At 44.5% G+C, this 26,830-nt stretch overlaps 2 protein-coding genes across 3 annotated transcripts; one reads left to right on the top strand and one right to left on the bottom strand.

Moving 5' to 3' along the window:
* The first annotated feature begins 5,800 nt into the window (after nt 1-5,800).
* On the top strand, nt 5,801-23,705 carry itgb8 (integrin, beta 8). 2 transcript variants are annotated; one of them, XM_086193852.1, is made up of 16 exons: nt 5,801-6,477; nt 7,258-7,343; nt 9,744-9,915; nt 9,994-10,100; nt 10,563-10,702; nt 11,221-11,386; nt 12,349-12,507; nt 13,488-13,583; nt 13,882-13,974; nt 15,191-15,331; nt 17,889-18,309; nt 18,449-18,671; nt 18,763-18,866; nt 19,352-19,468; nt 20,725-20,891; nt 21,740-23,705. In XM_086193852.1, the coding sequence occupies exons 1-16, from the start codon at nt 6,408-6,410 to the stop codon at nt 21,866-21,868; spliced, it is 2,391 nt and encodes a 796-aa protein (XP_086049978.1). In that variant the 5' UTR covers nt 5,801-6,407; the 3' UTR covers nt 21,869-23,705. The 2 variants fall into 2 exon arrangements, with proteins under 2 accessions (XP_086049978.1, XP_086049979.1); XM_086193853.1 differs by having other exon boundaries at nt 5,805-6,209; nt 21,740-23,702.
* A 157-nt stretch (nt 23,706-23,862) lies between these two features.
* On the bottom strand, nt 23,863-25,996 carry sp8a (sp8 transcription factor a). The gene is made up of 2 exons (XM_086193004.1): nt 25,852-25,996; nt 23,863-25,511 (listed from the first exon to the last, which is right to left on the bottom strand). The coding sequence occupies exons 1-2, from the start codon at nt 25,867-25,869 to the stop codon at nt 24,291-24,293; spliced, it is 1,239 nt and encodes a 412-aa protein (XP_086049130.1). The 5' UTR covers nt 25,870-25,996; the 3' UTR covers nt 23,863-24,290.
* Between the last annotated feature and the right edge of the window lie 834 nt (nt 25,997-26,830).

Here is a 26,830-nt window from a genome sequence, read left to right as displayed (position 1 = left end):
GTATATTCAGTGTGTTTTTCTGTGACAGTGTAACCCTGAGCCACCATGTATTAATAGAACTCTGCAGAATCTGCTAATGTTTTCAGTTTCATTCATTATTAAAGGGAAAGTGGAACAAAAAAAGTGAAAGTAGCTGCAAGGCAGACTTGTTTTTTACACAGTTATTAGTAATTTTGAACTCTTCTAAAATTGTATATCTTGATTTCACAGTATATGTACCACAATCCACTGAAAATGCTTTGAGGTGTTTCCAAAAAAAAACTGTGTTTTTGAAGTGTTTGGCCAACTGAATTGTTTAACTGCTTCTCGAAGGAACTTACACGTTAAGAGTATGCGTTTGTTCATTATGAATTTGAAAACACCTCTTATTTGAAGCCAGATGTTGACTCTGGTCAAAGCTGTGAATGTGCGTATCCACTCAGGGGAAAAGGTCGACTGGATATTTTTCTTCTCCACCTCCTCTGACCGAGCCCTGACTGACCACAGGAGAATCACACTGAATGACACAGCAACTAGTTCACCCAGGAAGGAAACTCCCTGCCTTCCCAATGGATGCCTTTCCAAAGTCCACTGAAGCAGCTGTGTGTTTGTGTGTGTTTATGAGAAGAAGGAAAAAAGGAGTAAAGAAGGAGGCTGTTTCAATGGACACACACTAGCTGACTCCCACAGAACATCAAAGGCTGAGTTTAACTGATACGTGTTTATTCTAATCAGATAGTCCCTGTCCCCCTCCTTCTTTCTTGCAGCCGACTTTACAAACTTTCCTTAGTGTTTGCAGATGCGTTGCCGGGATGGAGATCATGTAAGTGCTGAAATGCACACTATAGATGAGTAGTTGTGCTGAGAGATATCATACGCATGAATGACGCATTGCCACACAAACGGTTGTAGAGGTGATGTAATAGCTTCCAGGAGCTGCTGTTTCTCAGAGTGAGTAACTAAGTGGATCAGGCTGTAGCCAACTGTACGGTACTATGTACAGCGAACAGAGCAACGCGCACCTACCCGCCACTCCCTTCATCCTCCAGTTACACTTCAGTTCTCACTCTAGTCTCCTTTTGCTATTTAAACTTTAGCCCAGATTAAACGCTGTTACGATCAAAGATGTTTTCACCCAGTCACTGCTCCGCTCCTCCTTCTTGCCACACAGAACCATGAATGTCTTACAACAGCTGGATACCAGGTGACGTCGGTGACCTTGTATCACAAATCTTTTTGAAGGAAATTTTGACAAAAGTAAACTGGACACTGTTAGAGCGATGTTTCTTATAGTGTGGCGAAGCTGTATTTGTATCACTTCGTGCTGTTGTGTTGCTCTGTGTCCGCACAGGTTGCTGGACGGGGTGACTCCTGCCTGCTGCAGCACGGCAGACAAAATGTATTCTTTCCCTGAATATAGACACTGTGGCAGAAAGACCTTGAGAGTGGTGACCTTGGCCTCTCACTCACTCTCTCTTTCTCTTCCTCGATGGGGCTGGCATGGAGCCGGGCGCCTCTGTTGGCCTTGATAGAATTACAGTTTCAGAGTGCTCCAGTAGCAGCTGGCACCCAGGACGTGGGTGAGAAAATCAGGGACTCTCCAAAACTCTCTGGTTAGCGGAAATGGGAAGAGTGAGGAGAATAAACAACTAATCTCTCCATGGGGGTCCTTTCTTGCATTTCACTTTCACATTCATGGACAAAGTGTGTGTGTGTGTGTGTGTGTGTGTGTGTGTGTGTGTGTGTGTGTGTGTGTGTGTGTGTGTTTTTTTCAAATGTGCCTTGAGGTAAAAATGGGCTTTCAATTCAATTTTCCTGAATGTCCTCATGTTTTTCTGGTTTACTCATCCAGTCAAGTTTGAATAATAAGCAGCTGGTCATTACGGACAAGTTGACATTAAAGTCTAAAGAAAGTGCAAACCACAGCTGGGTAGTCTGAGTTTATATGTTAAAATCAGGTGTTACAGAGAAGTTTAAAGGAAGAGACTAACAGATGTCACAGTTTAGAAGCATTATGGAAAATGTTGAATTCAGTGCTTGACCCATTTTTTAACTCTGCCAAGGATCCCATTAAATTTTGTGGCTGGTCCAAGTTATTTTTGTTCCACTTTGTTCGATATCGTGCGCGAAGGTGATGTTTCTGCGACAGGGTCTTGCATTAAAATGTTCATGAATGCGAAGATTTGGGACAAATCCTGGTTAAAGTTTATGAACCTGAACCTGTTGTAATGATTCAAATGTTCAAGATGTGAAGCACAAATTCACAAGAGAACGCACTTCACGTCAAGTACCGGCAAAAAAGAACGCAAGAAACGTTGCAATGGCGTGCGACTTTCTTCTTCGCTGTAACAAAGTTGTACTCGCACATCTTTTGTGGCGTCTGTATTTCGAGTCATGATTTCGTCTGTCAGTCTGATGACATCACATCTGTGGTTTCTTTTTTGATGTGGGTCACATTGCTGCTTTCTAGCTTCAACCTCATCTCAAAGCCAACTCATCTCAGTCGTCACTGAGAAGAGTCGGCTGGAAACATGCCTTGACTCTCATCGACTTCCTGTTCACGTCCAGCTAAAATGCTGATTCAGCCTCTCGGGTTTGGTGTGTTGCATGATGAGAGGTCTTCTTAGGGTGTTTTAGCAGGTTTGTTGACCCTGTGACTTCATAACTGGACCATCACACATCAGCGACTGCTATCGCCTGAGCCGGCTCGTAACGCCTGAGAAAACTCCATCCTCTCGGCAGCTCTTGGCAGAACTTTTAGCCAAAATTATTTTGTCAAACTATCAAGAGTGATTCTTTTTAAATGAATAGTGAGCTTTGTTTTACTGCTTTTTGTTGTTGTTGTTGTTATTGTTGTTGTTGTATTTTAAAAAAAAATCAAATCAAATTTAAGACTAAAATGGAGTTATGGCAGGAAACAGCAGCTTTCGGCCCACTGGAGTCCCTTCGTCAGAGCCTAAAAAGAAGTCAGTCATTGGGAAGTTTTTAGTAAAGCCAAAATATGGGGTACTGTGGTCTGTTCCGTGCTGAGAGTCATACTGGTGGTTGGTAGAAGTGTAGGTGTCTGCCTGTTTTCGTGTCACCACAAGGTCGCAGACGGTCAACATAAATGTCAGCACTGACATGGTAAGTACCATGGGGGTTTCCTCGGTTATGTATAGGAGGCACCAGATGGATGTTTTTCAGAAATTTAAGTGCATGCTATCATTTTGACTGTAAAACCACAGTGGAAAAAAACTGCGCCACTTCTCATCTCAATTCAAACGTCTCAAAGTTACTCTATTCACCAAATAAAGAAGAGTTTGTAAGGCTGTGTCCGACTGAGGGTGGAACAAGTCAAATCCCTTTACAGAACTTTTAATTTTTTGTAGAAGTCACTGAAAGGAAAGCTGCCTGAGGAAGTTGGTGGAGCAGCAATAACACAAGTGCATTAGTAAGCAAGGGAGTCATGGGTAATGTGGTCTCCCCATTCATAGAAAAACAATACCATTGGTTAGAGGAGGTGGGGGAATTCTTTTATCACTGAATTAAGTGATTCGAGGTAATCTGGTGATTTCGAGAACAACCCGCTGTTGTTCTCTTGCTTTGAGCGCTGCAACACCCACCATAATTAACAAACTTTTGATTCAAATTTCAAAAAATATATTCTTCAATTAGAGTTACGTTTTCGGTTGAGTAATAATCTGGCCATAAATGTGTTCTTGGTTGACACATCTTTTAGCAATAGCGCTAGTTATAAAAGTAACATGATCTTTTTATTCCCAATATACTTTACCAAAGAAGCACCTTTAGATATTCTGAACAGTTGTTGTTGTTAATTTTTTTTGAACTAAATATTCTGAAATTATTCATGAGCTGCGCACAAGAGGGTAAAAGCTTTCACTTACAGTTAGTATATATTATCATAGTGAATATAAATACAAGTATAAGGGGCCTTTTATAATAATACTGTAGGTTAGCTTCAACTATTTTGATCAGATATTTTGCGCGGCAACATGACTCTCTAAAGCAACAATGCCGCTGTGTGTCTGCATGAGACTGCGTGCGTGCGTGTGTGCGTAAACAATGTATTCGTCATTATTATCGCCGTAATTTCACTTCAACATTGAAATTCCATGATGAGACTCATTGACAAAAGTGTCACTGAAAGATGAGCACTTCAGTGGAAAAAGAGGAACAGTAGCATGGTTTTTTTTTTCATAACGTCACAAAGTTTAAAATTGTCCCTATTTGTGGGCTAAATTTAGATTCCTTCCTGATTTGCTGTTTCGATGAATTTGATTTTTAACTTCTGCGTTTCTGTTTGATGCTGACTCGTTCAACTAGAGACGTGTGATGTCATTTTTATTCATGTCTTTTGCCACCTTTCATAATTTTGACAACATTGTCAACTGTGTGTTGTTTAATTTATGAGAAATCCATTGTTGCTTGCTGACCTTTAACCCCGGCTTTGACTTTGTTCCCCCCCCATCAAATCATCCCGTTGTGCCGAAGAATGTGCTGATGAAAGATGAGAGTGAGAGATTTTTTCAGAGAAAATACCGATGAGAGGAGAGAGGAATCAACTTTGAACGTGGATTTGGAAGGAAAGGAAGGCAGGTGTTGTGTGTGTGTGTGTGTGTGTGTGTGGGGGGGGGGTGATGCTTCAATGTGAACGAGTGAGCGTGTGTGTGATTGATGAAACCAGACCAGCATGATGGAAAGCCCAGCCGACTGCTAACACAAACACACTGGGGTTGAGAGGGACGAGAGGGGAGGAGGATGGGTGTTGTGAAAAAAGGCTGGGGGAGGAATGATAGTCAGAAGTGTTGTTAACGTTGTCATGATGACAATGTCCTGACATGAATGTGCTGATACTGACCAGTATTGACGAGGCTGAGGGAGTGTTTACACAACGGTGCATTTAGCTCAGAGCAGATCCATATTTTCTCCTCCAGACCCCCTGACCCGATCTGCGTAGAGAACGGTTTTAGAGCAGAGGGGCTTGGACTCTGGATTTCAGAGATGTTTCACACACTTGGAGAACAGTGCGGTGTGTGTTTGCATCATTACCATAATTGAGAGTGAGTGTTAAGAGGGCACAGATGGGGAGGTGTTGATTCTCCTCCCTGCCTAAAATTCCTGTTCGACAAATTATGTGAATGAATGAATGAGTGAATGAATGAGGGAGGGAGGGAGGTGTCTTTGGCTCGGCTGCAGGCTTCTGAGCAACAGATGGGGTCAAACAGAACATATAAGGGATTTGGATGAGCGTGTAAGGGTGTGTGTGTGTGTGTGTGTGTGTGTACGGTTGAGCTTACTGCGGTGCAAGGTTATGACTGCTGGCACCCTCACAATCACTCTTTAGGCTAGGCGCCAAGCTAAACACGTCTGTTTCATCTGCTAGGTCTCAATTGGAGACGAGCGTCCTGTCCTGCCAAAGGCGGTAGACTGTAGTGTCTTTTGTCCTCAGTTTTCTTCCTGCTTAAAACTTTGTTTAGTACTTTTTTGGCTTCTGTTCAGCTGAGCAGCCGGCGAAGGTTACTCCATGTCATTGGAATCTGTGCACAATGGACCCAAACCCTCCTCCTCCCCCTTTAGGACCAGCATGTGAACCCCTCAAAAAGCCCCCCCCCCCCCCCCCCCCCATCATCATCCTCCTCCATCCCCTCACACACAGGAGCCCTCAGTGTAGTTAAACGGCTCCCTGTAGAAGCAATATAAACATCACTGTTCAATTCAAGGCCATAGTTCACTTGGAGTGCACCGCACTACAAGCGCTCGCAGCGAGTCTACGTCCGTCTCCCCCTCTCTCCTTATTTGTCCTCTCTCTCTCTCTCTCTCTGCACTGCGAGGACTGAGCGTCGTTGCCATGGCACCGCCTGCCTGAGTCCGTCCGGGTATAACACGGTCACTCTTCTGGTTTTCGAGCGGCATGTTCAGTCAGCATGTTGGTGCGCGCTGGCTGAACGCAGCGCCGGCAGCTACCGTGTGTGTGTGTGTGTGTATGTGTGTGTGAGTGCGTGTGTGTTTGTGTGTGTGAGTGGGTTTGTGTGTGTGTCCTCTCTGTCCCGGGATGAGACAGTAAGAAGCGGTACATCGTCGTGGCAACAAACCGGAAAACGTCGCACACCTGCGGCTTGGTGGAAATAGATGGAGGAACCCGCACCGCAGCCGCTATCACCGCTCTCAACCGATTACCTCCTCTCCTGGTCCACGGGGGAGCGCGCTTGTAAGCTGATTTGACCGGGGTATGTGAATACCTCTCCGGGATTAGAAGGTTATTGGGTGAAAAACAATGCCACGCGGCTCGATCCGCCACTCCCGGCTATTGTTGGTGCAGCGGCGGACGCACGGTGCCCGGTCTCCCCCGGTTCATCTCCAGTAGCTGTACAGCCTGCTCCTCTGCCTCCTCGCTCAGCTCGCCCTCCCGGTGCGGATAGGATAATATGACTTCCTGGCCTTCCACATACGTCCTGCTCTTAGTTGTGACTCTCTGCGCTGAAGCTGCTCGTCCGGGTGAGTGTAGTGGTGGTGGGGCTCATTAGAACCAATTATATCCCAGCAAATAGTGTACACCTTACATAATAATATCCAGTTAACCGTTCCTGCTGCGCAACATCTCCGCCCGCATCGGATGCGCGCTCCGTGTGGATGCAGGACTCATTTCCACAAATCTGTCATCATCACATGCATGTCATTCCTCACAAACCAGACCCTGACTGAAATAGCTGCTTCTTTTAAAGGGGAACATCCCTTCAGTCTGACCTACTGCAATACTTCTAATCTCGGCATTTGTTGTTCAGCCTGCACGTGTCACCTATTCCACTGTTAATGGGGTCAGAGATGCTCGATCAGACCTTCCTCTCATCCCTCCTCTGTCCTACATTTCCCTTTCTTACATCTCTGCCTTAATAATGACTTGACAATCACTCTCTTTCTTCCTGTCTTATTCTACATCTTGCAACATTCTGTGACAGTGGAATCTTGTAAGAATGATTAGTGCACATGTAGCATTTGTTGAATTACTCATTATTAGATAATGAAATAATTGTGTGTGTGTGTGTGTGTGTGAGAGAGAGAGAGAGAGAGAGAGAGAGGCACCTGTTCCCACACTGCTTTTCAACCATGCATGAACAGGGTTGGCTTATACATATTGAACAGCCTCATATGAGATGCTAAGTGGCGCCTCCGTCATCACAAGAGTTTATGAGATCCTTAAATATCCACCAGGGAATCCACTGCATGGCTAATGAGCTTCAACACACACGATGCTAATCGCAGATTCTCTTTCTTCAGGTGACAGTGTGTGTTGGTCTCCTACTATCACTTCTTGTGCAGAGTGTCTCAGACGTGGACCACAGTGCGCCTGGTGCTTCAAGGAGGTAGGATTGTGTTAAAAAAAAAGTGTGTATTTATGTGTGCGGGGGAAAAAAAAGGGAAACAAAGAGCGAGAACATGGCAGACGCTCAGCAGCATTCCTAGGATGACACACACCAAAGCTTTCATGCCGTCCACAGATGTGAATATAATGTGTATGTTTAAGCTTAGTGGCTTGCCCTTTTGACTTGTTTGTGTGTCTGTGTGTGAATGTGAATATTTCTACTCTTTCTGTCAAGCAGCAGGAGAGACGGAGACACTTTTTCCTCTGCAAGTTTAGTCTGCTTACATCACTGCGATTCTGTGCGTCCGCCTGTGCGTTTGTATGCGTCTACCTTTGCTTCCATGTGTCTCGTAAAGGATCCACCCAGACTCACTGAGAAGCTTTGAGAAGCTGTAAAGCCTCCACACACACACACACACACACACACACACACACACACGCACCAGCGATACATTCATAGGCAAAGAAACTACACTGGCTAGACTAAACTGTCAACATGTTTTAAGACTTCAGGTGGTTTCCCACCCTCTGAACCCTAACCATATCTGACATCATTGAGCCATGATTCGCTGGTGTGTGAAAGCATTTTAAACACCTCCTCTCCACCCACACACACCCAACCACACACAGACTTGCTTGGAAAAGTATTTAAAACTAAACAGGTACAGCAGATATGCATGTTCAACCAGCGGTTGACATTCAGTGCCAGCTGAAGGAAAGGAAAGTACCGGGAAGTCACTATGAGAATTTCTTACGTTTTTAGAGGACAAATTACAGCTGCAGGGGGGTCTATAAATTACCCTCATCCAGGAGGTTCAGGCAGCGTTTCAGCTTGTTTGCTTTGTTTTCATCCTGCTCCTGTTTAAAGGGTTATTTATTCACCAGCTGTTCAAAGTGTTGTTTTTTTTTTAATCATATGCTGTTAAAAAAAGTTTCCCCCGAGTAGAGAAATAGCTTCTCAGTCTGAATGCAAAGAAACTAGATAAATGTAAAAATAGAGCTTCAAGTTCAAGTGCGGAGCAGATAAGGGGACTAGATTCTGAGTCTCACACGGGATGTGAAACTTAGTTGGGACTCCAGCTTTGACTCGTCGTTTATTTTTCGAGTTAACATTAAAGACCTATCTGACAAGCTGTCACTCACTCCTGCAACGTTTAACTGTTCGTGTCTGTCTGGTGTGCGAGGCGACAAGGATGCCATTTTTCTCACTTTCTGGCCTTAAAAACTCACGCAAATTGTAAAGAAAACAACTTTTATATGCAACCTTTGTAATATCAAAATTTAGGATTCTGTTCCATTTCAACCTTTCAACCTGAGGACACACTTGGATAGCTCAGCCACTTTTTTACGTGAAAATTATTTTTCAGGAAAGCAAAACTGTTAAAGTTAGCTTAGCTGGGTCAGCTAAACATTGCTGCTAGCTTTTTGGGCCATTAGTCTGATCATGCTGGTGTTTGCTGATTTTTTTTAATTTTTTTTTTTTTTATTTAAGAGCTGAATGTTTTCCAGTACTGCTTTGCTAAGACCACTATAATTCATTCATTCCCTTGACACCACCTGCTGGCTAAGGCTAAACCAAGAGGAGGACATAAAAAGCGCAACTTCTAAATTTGGAGAAAAACAGTGAGAGACCGGTTTTAGATTTGCAATAAAAAACTGGAGCGAAGACATCCACTGCAGAATGAATAGGTTGTCAACATGCACGTTTATTCGTCTGGTTATGTTTCTGGTGCCATCAGTGTTGAGTGAGTTGTGCACACTAAAGTAACAAAGGTCACTAATCCACTCCAAAGCCACAAGGCATGACAGTGTTTTTCTGTGTGACCAGATGGCTGTTAGACACTGTATGAGTCAGCTACGGCTTATTCATTTAGTCAAGTCACTTCTCAACCAATCAGAGCTCCCTCTTAGAAATAGCTCATGGAATCTGGACATGATTGACAAAATCATAAACACGCGCTTCCACGTGATATTTCATTGAGTTATTTCAGCATCATATTCATTCATAGAAATGACAGAAAGGAAACTATGAAACTACTTGTGATTCTGGAGTTGAATAAATCCAAATATTCACAAAAAAACAAAAACATTTGCAGGGGCAGGACAAAGAGTAAAAGTACCGTTACAAGATGAGCCCTTGGCTGTCTGTGTGCGTATCTGAATCAGCTGATCAATATCAGTATTGATTTGGTGATATTTAGCATTGTGATCACAAGAGACAATAAGGCATAAAAAGTGTCCCTTGCTGGTGCCACATTATTGTCCACAGATTATGTGTGTGTGTGTGTTTGTGTGTTTGTTTGTTTGTTTATCTATTTCTTATACACTTTGTGAATACTGATTAAAAAGCTGCACATTTCTAAACTTGCTGCTTCCATTCTGGACCTTGTGTGACCTCCAGGACTTCCTGGATGGGGCAGGCCCTAGCCACCGCTGCGACCTACCTGTGAACCTGCTCAGAGGAGGCTGCGATCCAGAGCTGATGGAGCAGTCACAGATCAAAGTGGAGGTCAACACCACCATCAGTAGCACGCAAGTGTCTCCGAAAGGCATCGACATCACCCTCAGACCAGGTAGACAACAGTTGACTCGGGATGAGTTTTTGTCTGGACTTGAAACGGAAATTGAACCGCGTGTTCCTGCGCTCCCAGGTTCTGAGGCCAGCGTCATTGTGGAGGTGAAGCAGCTGGAGCGTTACCCCGTCGATCTGTACTACTTGGTGGATGTATCGGCTTCCATGCAGGAGAACCTTGATCATGTAGGTTTTTGTAGAATCAGCTGTGACTCACATCCAGTGAGTCAACGTGGAGGATTTAAACTCCAGACATGGTTTAAGATTCTCTGCTCAGAGGACGTATTTGTGTTTTTGACAAAGAAAATAGAAAGACCTCATTAATATCAGATAATACTTCTACCTTACTGTAGAATAGGTGTCCCTTTAAAAGTTCCCAAAGATGGACACAAGATGTCTTTTCCAACTCAAACTTGACAGGATGGAGTTTAAAGAGCATATTTAAGAGAATTCAATTTTATTCTGAAATATCACAACATTTTTACACACTGAGAAAAAAACGGGCCAACTTTGAACACACCTGTATTAGACAATAAAGTCTTACTACATGCAGTGAATGGAGGATATACATTTAGGATTTGAAAAAATCTGAATTAAATAAAAGTTTTATCGTCTGCTCTTCCCTTCACCCATGTTCGCCCCGTCCAGTTGAAGACGGTGGGTGTAGCTCTGTCTCTTCGGATGAGCGAACACTCCTCTGACCTTTGGCTGGGGTTCGGCTCATTTGTGGACAAACCTGTCTCGCCGTACATCAACGTCCATCCTTCCAAAATCAACAACCCCTGCAGGTGAGGCAAATCATTCATCAGCTCAATTACTGACCTTAGCTTTACATTGATGTTAATCTACCTTATGTTGCTAATTTTAGGAATATTTTTACTTTTAATGTCATTGACCAATCTATGGAAATGGTGAGGTTAATAGGGGGATTAGTATAAATGCCTGCTCAGGCTGATGGGAGCGTCATGAGATCAGCCGATTACAAACTGCAGTTTTCAGCCAATGAAAGCTTCAGTGCTGAGGGGAAAGGCAGGGGACCACCAAAGTCTTGAGGATACATTAATTGGGGATCATGAATGTCTGTGTAAAATGTCTGGACCCAATTAGGTGGACAGATGAAGAGCCACATCCCTCATTTGGCTAAAAGGATCCAAGCAAGTTGCTCCCATTAACGGTGTGACTCAGGATGACTCGGCAGTCGTCGGGGGCAACATTGTTTTGTGCTGTGCTGTGAGACTGAAACACCAGGCTTTTTGTTTAAATGCCGCAATCCGTGACATTTTCTAATTTTGTTGCCTCTCACCAGTGATTACGAGATCCGCTGTCGCCCAGCTCACGGCTTCCACCATGTCTTAAGCATGACCGGGAATATGAGCGAGTTCACACGCGTGATTAAACGCCAGCGCATTTCTGGTAACATGGATACACCTGAGGGAGGACTGGATGCTATGCTACAGGCTGTGGTCTGTCAGGTATGTGTGTCTGTGTGTGTGTGTCCGTGTGTGTGTGTGTGTGTGTGTGATTGCATTTTTCCTCGGTGAGACCACGAGCATTTTCATTACACGCATTAGTTCTCGATTTCGTGCTTTATGAGTAAATCAGAAAGGTCTGCCTTAAAGTTAGAGACATTTATTGTGTGAGAATGGTGGCATTCTGACTCAGCGTTGGATGGGACCACTGGAATCCCACTAAGTCATGACAACACTGCTTGAGTATGACAGAAACACACACACACACACACAAAGTCATAATTGCTTACACTATGACTGCAGGAGGCCTGTGAGTCATTCTATGCAGGAGGCCCTGAGTAACCAGACTGCAGGGGAACACCATGGTGGTCATGATGCTATAAATAGACTCTCCATTATGTCAGTCTCGTCTTATAAGCTCGCCGGGTTTCCTTAAATATACACAAAGACCCACATATAGCCATTTTCTCACACGGTCTATGAAGAGTCACACAGGGGGGTCTGTGACTCGTGGAAGAATTTCTGCTGCTTTCCCCTGGGAACCGATGAAGCTCCAGTGAGTCTAATATTTAAATCTACCACACGTGTAAACATTTAGAGCAAAGAGCGCATCCCTGTTTTCCACAGCACTCTTTGTATGCTGCTGACAAGAGCTAGAAAGCAGTGGTACTCCTTATTTTATAATTATTTACTCAGTCGTGTGGTGATTTTTTTTGGATATATGTGTGGGATTTATACTAAATTATTTTTTGTAATTTTTGCTAACTTATATTTTTCTTCCTATGCTGTTTTTCAATTTTGATCCCGTGACATGTTTTATTGTCTCTGCTATTAACCCTCTCTTGCCCAGGAACTTTTAAAACGAGACGCCTGAATGTCAATAAGGTTTTCCGGATTAAATCAGGATTTAGTTAAATTACAACTGAACAAATATTTAGATTGCGTCTTGCGCGTCTCTCTTCCAGAAAGCGGTGGGTTGGCGGCCGGAGGCGAAGCGGCTGCTGCTCCTGATGACCGACCAGCCGTCCCACCTCGCCCTGGACAGCAGATTGGCGGGAATCGTCGTGCCACATGACGGCCTTTGTCACCTGGAGAACAACATCTACACAGGGAGCACCACGATGGTGAGTGCAATGACACAACATGACAAGGCAAGGCAAGTTTATTTATATAGCACATTTAAACACAAGGCAATTCAATGTGCTTTACAGTAAAATACACAGGAAAACAACAAATATTAACAATAAAATATAATTACAAAGACAAACAAACAACACAATGGGAAAGCAATAAGACAAAAGCAGTATACAATTGTTGACAAGGAATTTAAGGGCCGACATGCCATAAAAGAGTCAGCTAAAAACATATCGTAAACAAAAAAGTTTTCAGTCTTGATTTAAAAATGTCAAGAGTTGGGGCGAATCTACAGTCCTCTGGTAGCTTGTTCCAGATATGTGGAGCATAACAGCTGAATGCTGCTTCGCCATGTTTAGTTCTGACTCTGGGGACAGAAAGCTGACCCAGTTCAGACAACCTGAGAGGTCTAGCTGGTTCGTAACGGGGGAGCATATCCAACATATATTTTGGTCCCAGACCATTCAGAGCTTTGTAAGCTAACATTAGTACTTTAAAATCGATTCTTTTACTGACAGGAAGCCAGTGTAGCGATCTCAGTACCGGGATGATATGATCTATCTTTTTAGTCTTAGTGAGGACTCGAGCAGCAGCGTTCTGAATCAGCTGCAGTTGTCTGACTGATTTTTTTGGGAAGACCTGTAAAAACACTGTTGCAGTCGTCAAGTTTACTGAAAATAAATGCATGAATACGTTTTTCCAGGTGATAGTAGGCTGATTTTGTGATAGCCTTGATATGACTGTTGAAAGTCAGATCGGAGTCGAAGATAACACCAAGGTTTCTGGATTGGTTTGTGGTTTTTAGCATTATTGATTGAAGTTGAGAACTGACTTGATTTTGTTTGTTTTTTGCTCCGAAAATGATTACTTCAGTTTTATCTTTGTTTAGTTGTAGAAAGTACAAATCATCAAGATCAAACTAACATAGCACGTGCCTTCTATTTTCTGAATTTTCTGGTTCTCCTCTCAGGACCATCCCAGTCTGGGTCAGTTGTCTGATAAGTTGCTGGAAAACTACATCTACTCCATTTTTGCTGTGGAGAAGCAGCAGTACCAGTGGTACAAGGTGAGCTCTTCTTCAACCGTGCACAACAACACAGTGTCATATTTTCCACGCATTTGAAGGGAGGGCTCTAACTTCTAGGCAGAGCACAACAGCGATAAATACCTGACTTGCTCATGAATCCACCGCATCAGTGTTTGCATGAATCAGTGTTAGCCTCGGCTCCAGGGCGCTTCAGTGCTCAACTTCACATCCTGCTTTCAAGAGCAAATTTTTTTTTTTTGTAACTTGTATTGAGGTTTCTTAAACTAGAGTATCAATCACAAGCATTCAAGTACCAATGTACCTTTGTCTCCTCCAGGAGTTGGTGCGCTTTCTTCCTGGCTCCTACTTGGGGAAGCTCGGCCTCTTCCAGGCCCCAAACCTCATTGAGCTGGTGGTGGACGCATACAAGGTACCTACTCACCTACCTGGCACCTCTGAATAAGATCTCATCTCCCACTTTTAGATGAAGCCAACTTTCCTAGGCATATTATTCAACTTTTTGATTGCAAACAAAGGTCAAGAGGTCAATAGGCCTATTGATCTGCTGAAGGCAACATGAGTGTAGATTGGGCCCGCTCATTGTGATCAAGTTGTCTCACAACACCATCCTTTCCACAGATTACAGATCAGTCAGTCATAGCGTGTCCTGCTCATATGTAGGCGGGATTTGTTTTAAATGAGGAAAATCGTCAACAAAATTATTTGTAAAAGGAAATGCAAAATTGGAGAAAATGCCACTTGTGCATGCGTGTGTGTGTGTGTGTGTGTGTGTGTGTGTGTGTGTGTGTGTGTGTGTGTGTGTTAATAGAGAGTCTACATGATTTAATTAATGGAATACCGTGAAGACTTGGTGTCAAAGGCCAGAGTAACATTAGATTAAGTTAACTTTAGGGTTAAGGTATGGAATGTAATGACATCTTAGTCAATAAGATATGTGTGTGTGTGCGCGCGCGTGTGTGTGTGCGGGCGCGCACGTGAGCGTGCATGTGTTTACACCGATCTGTGGATTCGACAGATTCTTGAAGCAAAACAATGGAGTGTTGTGCCTGAGGCAAGATTGTAGCCTAGACTGCTGCCAAATGTGCAAACTCCTCATCTCACAAAACCACGCACACGCAAACACACACACGCACACACGCACACACACACACACACACACACACACACACACACACACACACACACACACACACACACACACACACACACACACACACACACACACACACACACACACAAGCATTCGTGCCCAAACAGAGGCTGGCATTATATCGCTATCCGATCCCCCCCCGGAAACCATGTGTCCTAATCACGGACGAATACAAAGATGCTATTTTTGGCCCCACCTCTTTTTTCCCCATAAGCCCCCCTTGTATTTCAGACAGAAAACCCAACAATAAGGGCTTTCTAAGTGCATATAACAACTTTAATTAGTCACAGTCCCCCCCCCCCTCCCCGTTCTCTCCCTTTTCCTCTCGTATTTCACTCTCTCACAGATGACATTCAACAGAATTTAAAATACTTTCTCCTGCCATTCCCCTCCACCTACATTCTCAGGAGACTAAAGCGCTATTTTAGAAGTCAGGTTGTTACTGAATCTTCTAACCACTTTCTCTCCGCCTCAGAGGTTGTTGTCGGAGGTGACGTTGTCAGTGTCAGTGGACGACAAGGCCGTCAGCAGGTACTGGGTGTCCGTGTCTCCTCTCTGCCCCGATGGGTCCACTGCCAAAGACCAGAGCTGCTCAGGGGTGCAGCCCGGCCAGACGGTAAACCCACAAACATACTCTGGATGAACAAGATGAAAACAGCGCAGAGATGTGGCTCCAGGAGATGTAGCTGGACCGTTATTGGTTGGATTGAATTACTCTTACACACATCACTGAGAGCTTTACGTGACAGAAAAGATTTGGTAAATAATCCGTGTTGAGCGGATTACACTCTGTATTTACCCGCAAAAACATTCCCATGTGATTTCATGACCTCTCCATCCTAAAATCCTTTCTTTGGGCGGTATAAGAGTCTTTATCATCACAAATAGGACATTTATTTTTAGAAATAGGCCATTCAACTCTTGTCATACCTGGACCGCTGAGCCAGTTCTAACGCAGTCCCTTTACTACAGAGGGATCTTTTGTTAGTCCAGGATCTTTTCTGATTTAATTATCATGATAATATACAAGTCAAGAATATAACATTTCTGTTCACTTCCTATGAGTCTCTCTCCCATCACTCCTTTATGGCCCTTAAATTCCCCACCAAAGATTGTTCTTCACTGTTCTTTAGCAGAGACTGAAGTCCAGCCCTTTAATCCAGGGTTGGATTAAATGAATTATGGAAAGTACCCCCAGTTACCAGAATGGTGATAAAACCAAACGGTGGACTGAACATTTTCCATGGTAGTCTCAATGAGAAAAGTGGACAAGCCTTTTATAAGTCTTATCAAGCAAAGTCATAATTATGGAATGACACAGGCTGGTTTCATATCTTTGCTTTCAGATTTAGGAGTTCATTTCTCTGAAACAGTCCTCCAGGATCTCTGAACACCACAATGATGAGAGGGGTGAAAACTCACGAGAAAGAAATGGCTGTTAAATTGCACGTTGAAGCAAAATCACCACCACCGTGGGTTCCCTCAGCACAGATCACCAGCATGTCAGCTCCTTCTCAGACGTTTCTTTATTTTTGACTGCTCCCACACTATTCAGAATAAACATACAACTCCTACGCCGTGCACACCGAGTTGCACGGCTTCTCCAGCACAAACATACAAAGTCCCTTGAAACGGTTTGATAGATGACGCTCTGACGAACGTCTTGGCAGGGGGGGAAAACACATCGGCAAAATACTCATGCAACCTGACAACGGCGGCTCTCTGGGACGCAGTGAGGTGGTCATCACAAAGGAGAAAAGCAGGATTGATGGCAGCTCCAACTCATCTCTGTCCTGCACTGCCTTCACAAGGAAAACAGGCTCCGCCTCTCTGCGGGCTTTGAGGAGGTTGCGGTTGTAAATCTGTGTTGCTCCTCCCCTGCCTGTCAGTACATACTATGAGGCTTCATAATCAACATCACCTTTTTGTCCTGTGACTACAAAAGGTCCCTACTACTTTGCATGTAATTTAGAGCTTGAAAAAGGAAGTAATAAAAGTACTTGTTCCCCAGGCTGGAGGAAATGGCCTCTCCTCCCTTAATAACCAAGTGTGTGGGGTTTTGGTCTTTGGTCCAGGGCTCTTTATTTGGGCTTGGACTTTTCGTCATGTTGATTGTAACTATGAGTCGAGACCCCTGCATGGTCGGGGTCTCACTGAGGCCAAGGGAACCACCCGTAATACAAACAAGAAGATCTAGCAACCTGTCCCAGTGCAGGCATTCTCATGTACATATACTTTATGGTTTTGTCCCTGTATTTTTATTGGATGATGCACATACAGTACAGTATGTTCAAACTGACTTGCTGCTCAACAACTTGTACACATCCATCTACGTGCATTACCCAAAGTCACCTGGCTTACGATTTTTTTCAGGATTCCAAGTCAGGTGATGACCTGGAACAGCACCTGTGCAAAACACTGTTTGTAGAATTAATGTGCAGGGAAAAGGCTGCAAGGAATTTGGATTGTGTAGTCCACTAGGAAAGTATTAACCATGAAAAGGCCCCATGAGGTCGATTCATATGCATTCAAACAAGCCCTCAGGGAGTCTTGAAGCAGCTGGTGTGTCAATTGTTGACTGCCCCCCCCCCCCCCCCCCCCCCAAACACTGAGAAGTGTGAGAATGTCTGCAGTGCGTCGGGGCTCATCAAATTGACATCAGTACTGGTCACTTGGTTGAAGGTGAAGGGTAGAATTTCATTACAGGACTGTTCGAGTGGAAAATATCCCATAGTGGTACAAGAGGGGCTTCCTGCAGCAAACCCTCTGAAACCCGGCCCCTTGATGGCTGTCAGAATTGTCTTCCACCGTGGCCATGACCACTCCGAGGTCCACCACGAGCCCCTATATGTTGCTAGCAGACTATCCTGGTTACAGCCACCCATCTGCTGCGTCCTTCAGCTGCCGGACATAGACAAAAAGCAAGCATGGAATGCTCAGAACTTTCATATCTGTTTTTTGGATTGATCTTGTTGTCCTTGAAGAGCTGCCCTTTTTTCTCCTTCTGTGAGACGCCAAAAAAAAATAGTTTTTGAGAAATAGAATGTCCTGTTTGCATAGACTGGGTGGTTGCAGGATTGCATCTACCTCCTTTTTTTTAAAATGTGGACATCACCAAAAAACACTAGTGCATCACACTTACCATTTATTAATGTATTTTTCTTTCCATACAGGTCTACTTCAACATCACCATTGGTCTACGTTCTTGTCCTGATGATGGTGAAGATGAAGATGTAATGGTGATGGTTCAACCTGTGGGTTATAACGAATCCACCACAGTCAGGATCCACTCGAAATGCGGCTGCAGATGTGGACAAGCAAGACGCTGCCACGAGAGCAACCAGTCACCCTGCAGAGAGACAATAGGTGGTGCTGATCAGGAGCAGAGGCCCGATGAGGGATTTATTAATGACTCGCTCAGAGATTCAAACTGGAATTGCAAAGCTGACGGAGCAAATGTGGACTGCAGCGGTCGAGGAGTGTGTGAATGCGGGAGGTGTGTGTGTGAGCAGAGCAGGCTTGGAAAAATATATGGGAAATACTGCGAAATAGATGACTTCTCCTGCCCTTACGAAGGAGGTCTGCTGTGTGGAGGTAAAGGCAAGAAAAGCGTGGACGCACTTTCTCTGTTCTTCTACTTAACTCAGACATAACTGGAAATTATAAAATGCAAACATGTCAGCTGAAACCCCCCCCCCCCCCCCTGTCTCTGTCTGTCTGTCCGTCTTCTCAGGACGGGGAGTGTGTGTGTCAGGTGAATGTGTGTGCGAGGACAGCTGGACTGGTGATAGCTGCGGTTGTCCCATCTCCACAGCAACCTGCCAGTCATCCGATGGCTCGCTATGCAGTGGGCGAGGCAGGTGTGTGTGCGGCAAGTGTGTGTGCAATGGACCCCAATACTCTGGAGACGTCTGTGAGAGATGTCCTGCCTGCCAAAGCACCTGCCAATCATACTGGTAGGTGTCACTGTTGTTGGCTACCAAGCATGATGGGAAATCTGTACATTAGCTTAAACTGACACGCTCGTACTCTGTTTTGCTCTGTCAGGAAGTGTGTGGACTGCCACCTGTCTCGTGGTCTCACTCAAAAAGAGGCGGGGCACTGCAACAGCACTTGCACCTCATTGGTGGGATACATAGATGATGTGTCAGGTAAAGCTGGTTTAGCTAACAGAATCTGCTCAGAGAACTGTTTCTGCCTGAGGCTGCTTTGTTGCTGTTCAGCTGCTAAATAACCAGTGTTCTCAGCAAATCACTCTCAGGGTTCGGGTTTGGGCCGGAAGTGTAACATAGCCTGATCAGAACTTGGGAGGGGGGGGGGGGGGGGTTAAAAGAAAGTAATTGGGAAATTGAAGGGGAGGAATCAGAAGCCAAGTTACGGTGTGAGTGCTGACTAAGTACAATCATGTTGGTGTGGAAAAACAATATAACTATACAACTCTTCATAGTTCACACTGATGATTGCTTTTATACAAAATATTTCATTTTAATACAACTTCCAAGGGAAAAATTGATATATAAATGTGTTTTTTTTGCTTCGGTCGATTTGTTCTTAATAATGTTACAGTATCACAGTTCAGTGACTGACCTGAACATTCTCTCTCTCTCTCTCTCTCTCTCTCTCTCTTTCCCCCTAGGTAAAGCAGGAGAGACGTGGATTCAGTGTATGTACATCAGTAAGGACAGCTGTCGCTATCGCTATCAAACTAGCTCAGAGTCTGGACAGAACCAGCTTCACATAAGCACGAGAGCAGGTAGAGTGTAAATGAACACACATGCACACACACACACATGCACATGCACACAGCCCTCATTCCTGTAATGCTACCATGGCAGGACTACTGCACCCTGGTGTATTTGAGTCAGCAGGCCTGCTGTCTGTGTTGCAGCTGTATTCTACATTTCCCCTCAGTTCCCAGCTCCCTTTCTTGATTTCAGCACAGACACACACACACACACACACACACACACACACACACACACACACACACACACACACACACACACACACAAACCCACACTAGTGCTCACATGCCCGGGGTTACACACACATCCATGCACATCCAAGAGTTACAGTTCATCCCCGCCTTCCCGATTATTTGGAACAGCGCTGTTCATTGTGCATACACAACCCCCCCCCCCCCCCCCCCCCCCCCATCTCGCCCTATCCCTTCACCCCCTCCACCCAACTGGACGTTCTCTTCCTGCTGACGCCTAGTCCTCCCGGGTGCAGCAGGAGCCAAGTCTCCATGGTAACCATGTTACAAAATGTCAGAGCACTCTTTGGGCTCTTTGTTTTTAGCGATGAGCCGTCATCTGCACATGCTCTGCTACAGATACACAGCTTGTTAAGTAGTGTGTGTGTGTGTGTGTGTGTGTGTGTGTGTGTGCATTTTCTCCTTCATAACATTTCAGAGGGGAATATTGTTACATTTTTCTAGCAGCTGCAGCTGATGTGGCTAAAAAAAGATACTTTTACACAATTGTTCGTCATTGTTATAACCTGTATTTCATTCATGAGTCCAGCTTTGGTATTTAATGAAAGATTTATCAGTAAAGGAATATTTTAACATTGTTGTATCAGTATATCTTTGTGAGGACCTCTTTTAGTTTTAAACATGTAGAGTGAGTACCTTTGTAGACGTTTAGGGGATTTCCAGTCAACTCTACTTTCTGAAAGACCTTTTTTGTTTGAGGATTAAGACTTGGGTTTAGGATTAAAGCTCAGATTTGATTTGCACTCGAGTTAGAGGACCAGAGACAAAGTTCCTCGTAAGTATAGAAGTATTCATGGGAGTGTGTTTAGCCGTGAGGAATCTCAACATGTTTTGTGTATTTGTGTGTATTTGGACGTGTATTGGTTGTGCATGTGTGCATGTGTTGGTACATGTGTTTGCTTACATTCCTTCAGATTGTTTAAACATTTTGTCAATTGCAGGGAAAGACGCACTGAAACCTGCATGTGTGTATTTGTGTGTGTGCGTGTGTGTGGGTGTGTTTGTGTCCACAGAGTGCGCCAGCAGTGGCCGGCTGGTCGGGACCTTCCTGAGCGTGTGTGCGCTGACTGTACTGTGTGGGCTGGTTGTGGTGGCTGTGTCCAGGCTGCTGCTACAGAGGAAGAAAAGCTGGTCACCAGGGGGCGCCACCGAAGAGGGACACTATCACTGCACTGGCAAGGTCAGCTCACCAGGTTCCCTCCTAGCCCTGATGAGGTCATCGGCACCACAGCGCTTTAATTTAGGGGAAAGCTCCCAGGCATCGCAGCACCCTGTCATTCCATAGGATATTTTTACTAACGTCTGCTAAAACTAAGAAGTGGGAGATTTGAGCCTGCTGTTAGACATCCAGCTGTATTTTACATTTCCTCTCAACTCCCAGCTCACTGCTACAGTGTCCAGATTTGTGACCTTCCAGTGATATACAGCACCACTGAGGGGGGCCAAGGGAGGGAAGTTTTAACATGAACCAGGGGGATTCGTGGAGAAATGTGTGCATAAACTGGTACTTTGGATTTGAGTTGTTTTAGGGTTGGAACTTCCACACTTAAGGTTCATGACCCCACGGCACTTCATGTCAGTGACCTGTTACAGGCTTTGACAAAACTACATGCAGTTGTTTGAGTGAAATCCTAAATGGTTCAATGGGCTAATTTGAAAGATTTAGCAGACACCTGCTAAACATTTCACATGCTTTTGTTGCGTCATATTTTTCGCTCCACTTCCTTCATTAAATGCTCAAAATTAGCTGCTAATATTAAAGGGGAATTTGGCAATCTTGGCTTTTAGGAAAACAGTGTTAACATTGAGGCTAGGTTAACTCAAGCTCTCATATGATCAAACTTATGTCCATTTCCAACATCCATCTGATTTGTTATTTCAATATGAGGCCTAATCATTTAATGTGATTCTACTTTTCCTTATTGTCATATGTAAAAGTTAAGAATTAGGTTTGATTTCCTGATTTTTAAAGTGCTGCATTGCTGTGAAATTCCCTTCCACTGACGTTATATTTCTGCTCACCTTCAGGATCTGTCATACATCCCCACAACCAATGAGAAGACAGTTACCTACAGGAGGGACCGTCCACCTGACCGCCCGGTAGAGATGAACATCCATGTTCCCAAGATGCCCCTTGGTGACCCCTGGCAGAGTTAGACAGAGTCTAAGGTCAAGATCAGCAGGAAGTCAGTCAGGTTGGACTATTGGCTTCTCGCCTAACCTGTATATAACTCCAACCAAGAGACTAACCTAAGAATCTCCCCTGAAATCGCATTTTTTTAAAAATGAAGTGGGAAAAACTTCTAGCAACTGTTTGACTGACATGGCCAGTATCCCTGATTTTGAGACGACCAAGAGCACAAGCCCCGCCCAACACCTCATCCTCCTCTGCAGTAGCAGGGATGCTGCGTCTCCGACAGGGTAAAAGGTGATTGTTTGTTTTCCAGCTGTGTAGCGTGCGTGCGTGCGTGCGTGCGTGCGTGCGTGCGTGCGTGCGTGCGTGCATGTGTGAGTGTGTGTTGCTCTACTTTGTATTTATAATTTAAAAGTTCACACACTACAGTTTTAGGATTGTTTGAGGTTCCTACTCTCCAAATTAATCAGTCTTTGTCTGCCCCCCAGTGGTCAGTTTGAGGTATGAATTTCCTCTTGTGATACTGTCTGAACATTACTGACCTCAGCTGAGTTGTCTTGGACTTTAATTCATCAAGCACACTTGTGACTCCAAATGGCTTCTCATTGTTCATTCAGCTCTGGGTACGTTTTTCAGCTGTTTTAGTGTTTAGATATAGTGTTTTTTGAGTATTAGTGTTGTTTAATGACATTTTTCTACGACAGGAGGTTGTGTACGCGGGTAGGGTGCGATTTCTTATGATTTTTAGTTACGTGTTTAGACTTGCACTAGAACCATTGTTTTGCATTATGCTACTGAAAACTGAGGGGTCTCTTTATGACACTTCAGTGGGTTTGAAATAAAGTGTTTGCTATGACTAGGGCATTAAAAGTGCAGCAACAAACCCACTGGATTTACAATGGATATGTCAAAAATAAGATACTGAGAATAACTGGTAACCATATCATCAAAATCCTGAACATGTGACCTCTGCATCAGACTGCTGATTGTCACATCCAGCTGCACTGGACTGACAGCTTTACACTTTAAAGGTACAGATCAGCTGGAACGGTACAGAAATCAGAGGTGGGATAACATTCCCAACACCCCTCGTGCACTAGATCTTCTGAATTAACTTCACTCGCCTGATCCTGTCATTCTTTTTAATTTTTGTTTGCCGCAAAAGTTGTTTACAGCAATAGCTGCTCTGTTCAGTCAGGAACACTATTATTTATTGTGATTTAATTGTATTTTCTTTTTATTTGATATATTAATTGTGCTATTTTTATGAAAGGGCTACTTGAGTTACAGGCAGTAAGTACTGTGTGTGTGTGTGCGTTGATAAAGAGCAGTGCGTTATCTCTAACCCTGAGAATATTTCAGCAATAAGACAATAATCATCTCATCTACCTGAGCATCTGAGTTCGGAGTAACAACAGCACTTTCTTGTGTAGTTTTGCTGTCAATTAATGTGATAAGTTGTGGAGCATGACTATTTCCATCACAATAAAAATGTGCAAGATTTTTTTTTTTCAAATAATTTCTCGTAACCCTTGTCTACATCACTTTAAGTTTATAATGTCTTTTTAAGGAAATATGAAGAATCTGTCTGGCATCACTTGTGCAAGAGTGGTGAAACATGCAAAAAGGTTTGAACAATTATTCATGGGATCCAAAATAACATCAGCCACAAGGTAACTGTATCATTTGACCACTAGGTGAAGCTGCTGGCAAAGAAATCTGATGAGTTACCGGACACTTGTTGAGAACTAAAAAGACTCAAATCCTACAAGTACATACAGAGACACAACTGAAACATGACCTCAAAACTGGATTTTAAACCTACGTAGGCCTGTAGTTTGTTAATAGAATTATAGAATTGGATTCTATTAAAAACAAACAGTTCAAACCAACTTCAAGTCTCAGATTCTTTCAGTGTTATTTACTTGTATTGCTATATATATATATATATATATATATATATATATATATATATATATATATATAATTGTATAAACACAGCTTGGTTTTACACAGATTAAGAATTTGCATAATTTTAGTGAAAGAAATTGATTTACAATCATGAAATACCTAACAAGCAAGGAAGAATGTCCTGCTTTATTAATAAAATATTACATACAAGATCACTTTTAGCATTTAATGTTCCATTCAAACATGGTTTTAAGGAAACTTTCTTGAGAGAAAAACCAAGAGATACATAGTTTGTAGTGTAAAATTAACACGATTCCGTATCGAATAAATAGGGGACACATGAAGGTTTTCAAACAAGTCTCCATAACTTATACAGTAAAAATTTTATTTTCTAGAAGGCGACAAATATTATATGAGGTAAGGACACAGTGTTCATCATAAAGTGCCATTCGAGTTTAGAAGCCCCTCTTCTTCTCCACACAGGCCGGCGTGCCGTGTCAAATGCCCACGTGTTGCTTTGTTCCAGCTTTTTAACTACTTAACCGAACTTCGTCCCTGAACTGTCTCTCGCGCTTGTAGCCCGGGGGACTGTCCCGGGCTACCGGGGACGCTGTTTTCCGTATCGCTGTTGCCTTTACCGAATCCCGGTTCCTCGCCGTTCTCGGGTCCCTCGGCGCTGTGCGTCCTCGCGTGCTTGCTGAGGTGGTCGGAGCGCATGAAGCGTTTATGGCAAACGGCGCACTCGAACCTCTTCTCCCCGGTGTGCGTGCGCAAATGCCTCTGGAGCTCGTCGGAACGCGTGAAGCGTTTCCCGCAAAAGAGCCAGTTGCAAACAAACGGCCTCTCCCCGGTGTGCCAGCGGAGGTGAGCCTTCAGGTGCGAGGTCTTGCCGTAGACTTTACCGCATCCCGGTATGTGGCAGCTGTGCAGACCCCTCCGCCTGGGGCTCGTGCCTCCCTGACCGAGGCTCTCCGCCTCCTGGCAGTTGGGGCAGTCGCACGTGGCTCTGCCTGCGTAGCGCCTCGAGGAGGAGCGGGAAGATGCAGGCAGAGACACGACGGGGGTCCCTGTCAGCGCAGGTGCACCAGGCGATGTGGACTCTGCGTAGGAGGCCTGAGCAGGTGGTCGGAACCCGTCAAACAGGTGCTGCGTGCTGTGGAGCAGATGCGGGGTGGCACCAGAGCTAAAGGCGGAGCTGTGGTCAGTGCTGTAGCCGCTCAGAGGAGAGGATAACCCGGTGGGATTCTGTGTATCCACCCAGCCGCTGCCCATGTCCCACCAACCAGCAGGCCCGCCTCCCACGTCTCCCACAGGCTTGAACCATGTCTCATAAGGATGATGCATCCGGGGGTATATGCCCGCTATTCCGTCTACTGAAGCGGGCAGTTTACCCAGAAACATAGGCCGATGTGCGTGAGCTGGATCGGGAGCGCTGGTGTCTGCTGGCACAGAACTCTGGTACATTGAAAAGTCATTTGCAAAGGGAGAGCCGGCGGTGGTCATCGAGAAAGCGCTGGAAGAGTCCGTAAACTCCACCCCGTTATTCCTGGAGGTCGCACAGGGGACCCCGAGCGATGTGAGGCAGGTGCCCAGGCTGCTGGAGCCCGGGGCGCTACGCTTCCACGGGTGAAAGCCCTTGACAAGCCCAGGGGCCCCGTCAGACAGCGCGGGGGAGCAGGAAGGGCTGGATTCCCCAATTCTGCTGCAGGTCGCGGCCAACATGGCCAGAGGAGTGCTGCCCAGCCGGGGTTCCTCCTGGGGAGTAAACACTCACATTTAGCGGACACTCCTGCCAGGCAGGAGAAGCCTGATTCTAAACTGGAAATGTGTGTAAAAGAATGCGGCGTGCGTACTTGTACTACTTGTTTTGTCTACACTGACATGAAGCGGAAACTTTTTCAGTAACAAATAAAAAGTGAAGTAAAAGCAGAGAAAACTGAGTAATTATATTGTATTAGCATAACTGTAAACAATATAGGCAAAGTGCTGATATTTTCTATTATTTAAGACATAATTGTTACATATCAACACAAAAAAATAATGTAAATCATTTTCTCAGGAAAAAAATAGATTTAAGGAAACGAACAAAACTTACCCCCAGAAGAGCAGCCATGGTTTTAGCTAAGATACGGCAGTGTGTTTGTGTGTGTGTGTGTGTGAGAGAGAGAGAGAGAGAGAGAGAGAGAGGGAGCGTGTGTGTATGTGTGTGAGAGGGAGAGTGTGTGTTTGTGTGTGAGAGAAGTGGCAGAACCTGAGTGTTTGCTGCTCCTTCTCCTCCCTGCTTTTGTAGTTCTGTCTTCCTCTTGGTTGTGAAGCGCCGCTGATTCCCGCGGACCAATCAGAGAGCAGCTCGTGCTGAACCCTCGAGGTCGTTGAAAACGACAACAATTGGGACGATAGGTTCAAGACAGCAAATACAGGTGCTGTTAAAGTCGTGATGGACGGTCGGATACTGCACGGTTATCACAGAATTTGCTGAATTTACCTTTTTAAATTCTGTTTAAGTTGTATTTTGACACTCGCAGCCCACTGGTGTTTGAATAAATCTAAATTTCTCAGGAAAAATCTCCATTTATGCAACCACAAACAACAAGAGGCACTTCCCGTACCTGCATATATTTCTTTTCTTTTTTTTCCTTACGACAACTTTTTTGTACACCTGAAGTTCTTCGGCTCGATGTGTCAGACTGATGAGTTCAAGACTGATGTTGTTCCTGAGGATGTGAAGCCACGCTGATGAATGAGAGGCCGGACAGGTCCACCCCATCCTGTCCCTGGGGCGGATCCAGTCAGCCCTGGGGGAGGGAAGGGAGGACCCCGACACACTGCCCCCTCAATTGAACCTCATTCAACACAAAAAATAATGTCCACAAAAAACTCCTCCTGTACCGTTCTGAAGCTTTTAAATTACGAACCAAGTAAAACATGATCACCCGAGAGTGTACAACCCCAAATTTTTATATCGGTGGATGGTAAAAAACCCTGGAAATATCCCAGAATGATCACGTCTCTCTATATGAGCTCCTGAAGCATAAATGTCGGTAGCATTACAGATGTAATAAACGGCAGTATGA

This window comes from Aulostomus chinensis, chromosome 22 (assembly GCF_037954235.1).
Source record: "Aulostomus chinensis isolate RoL2024-O1b breed Wild chromosome 22, RoL_Achi_v1.0, whole genome shotgun sequence".
NCBI lineage: Eukaryota > Metazoa > Chordata > Actinopteri > Syngnathiformes > Aulostomidae > Aulostomus > Aulostomus chinensis.
This window is presented reverse-complemented; position numbering and strand designations above follow the sequence as displayed.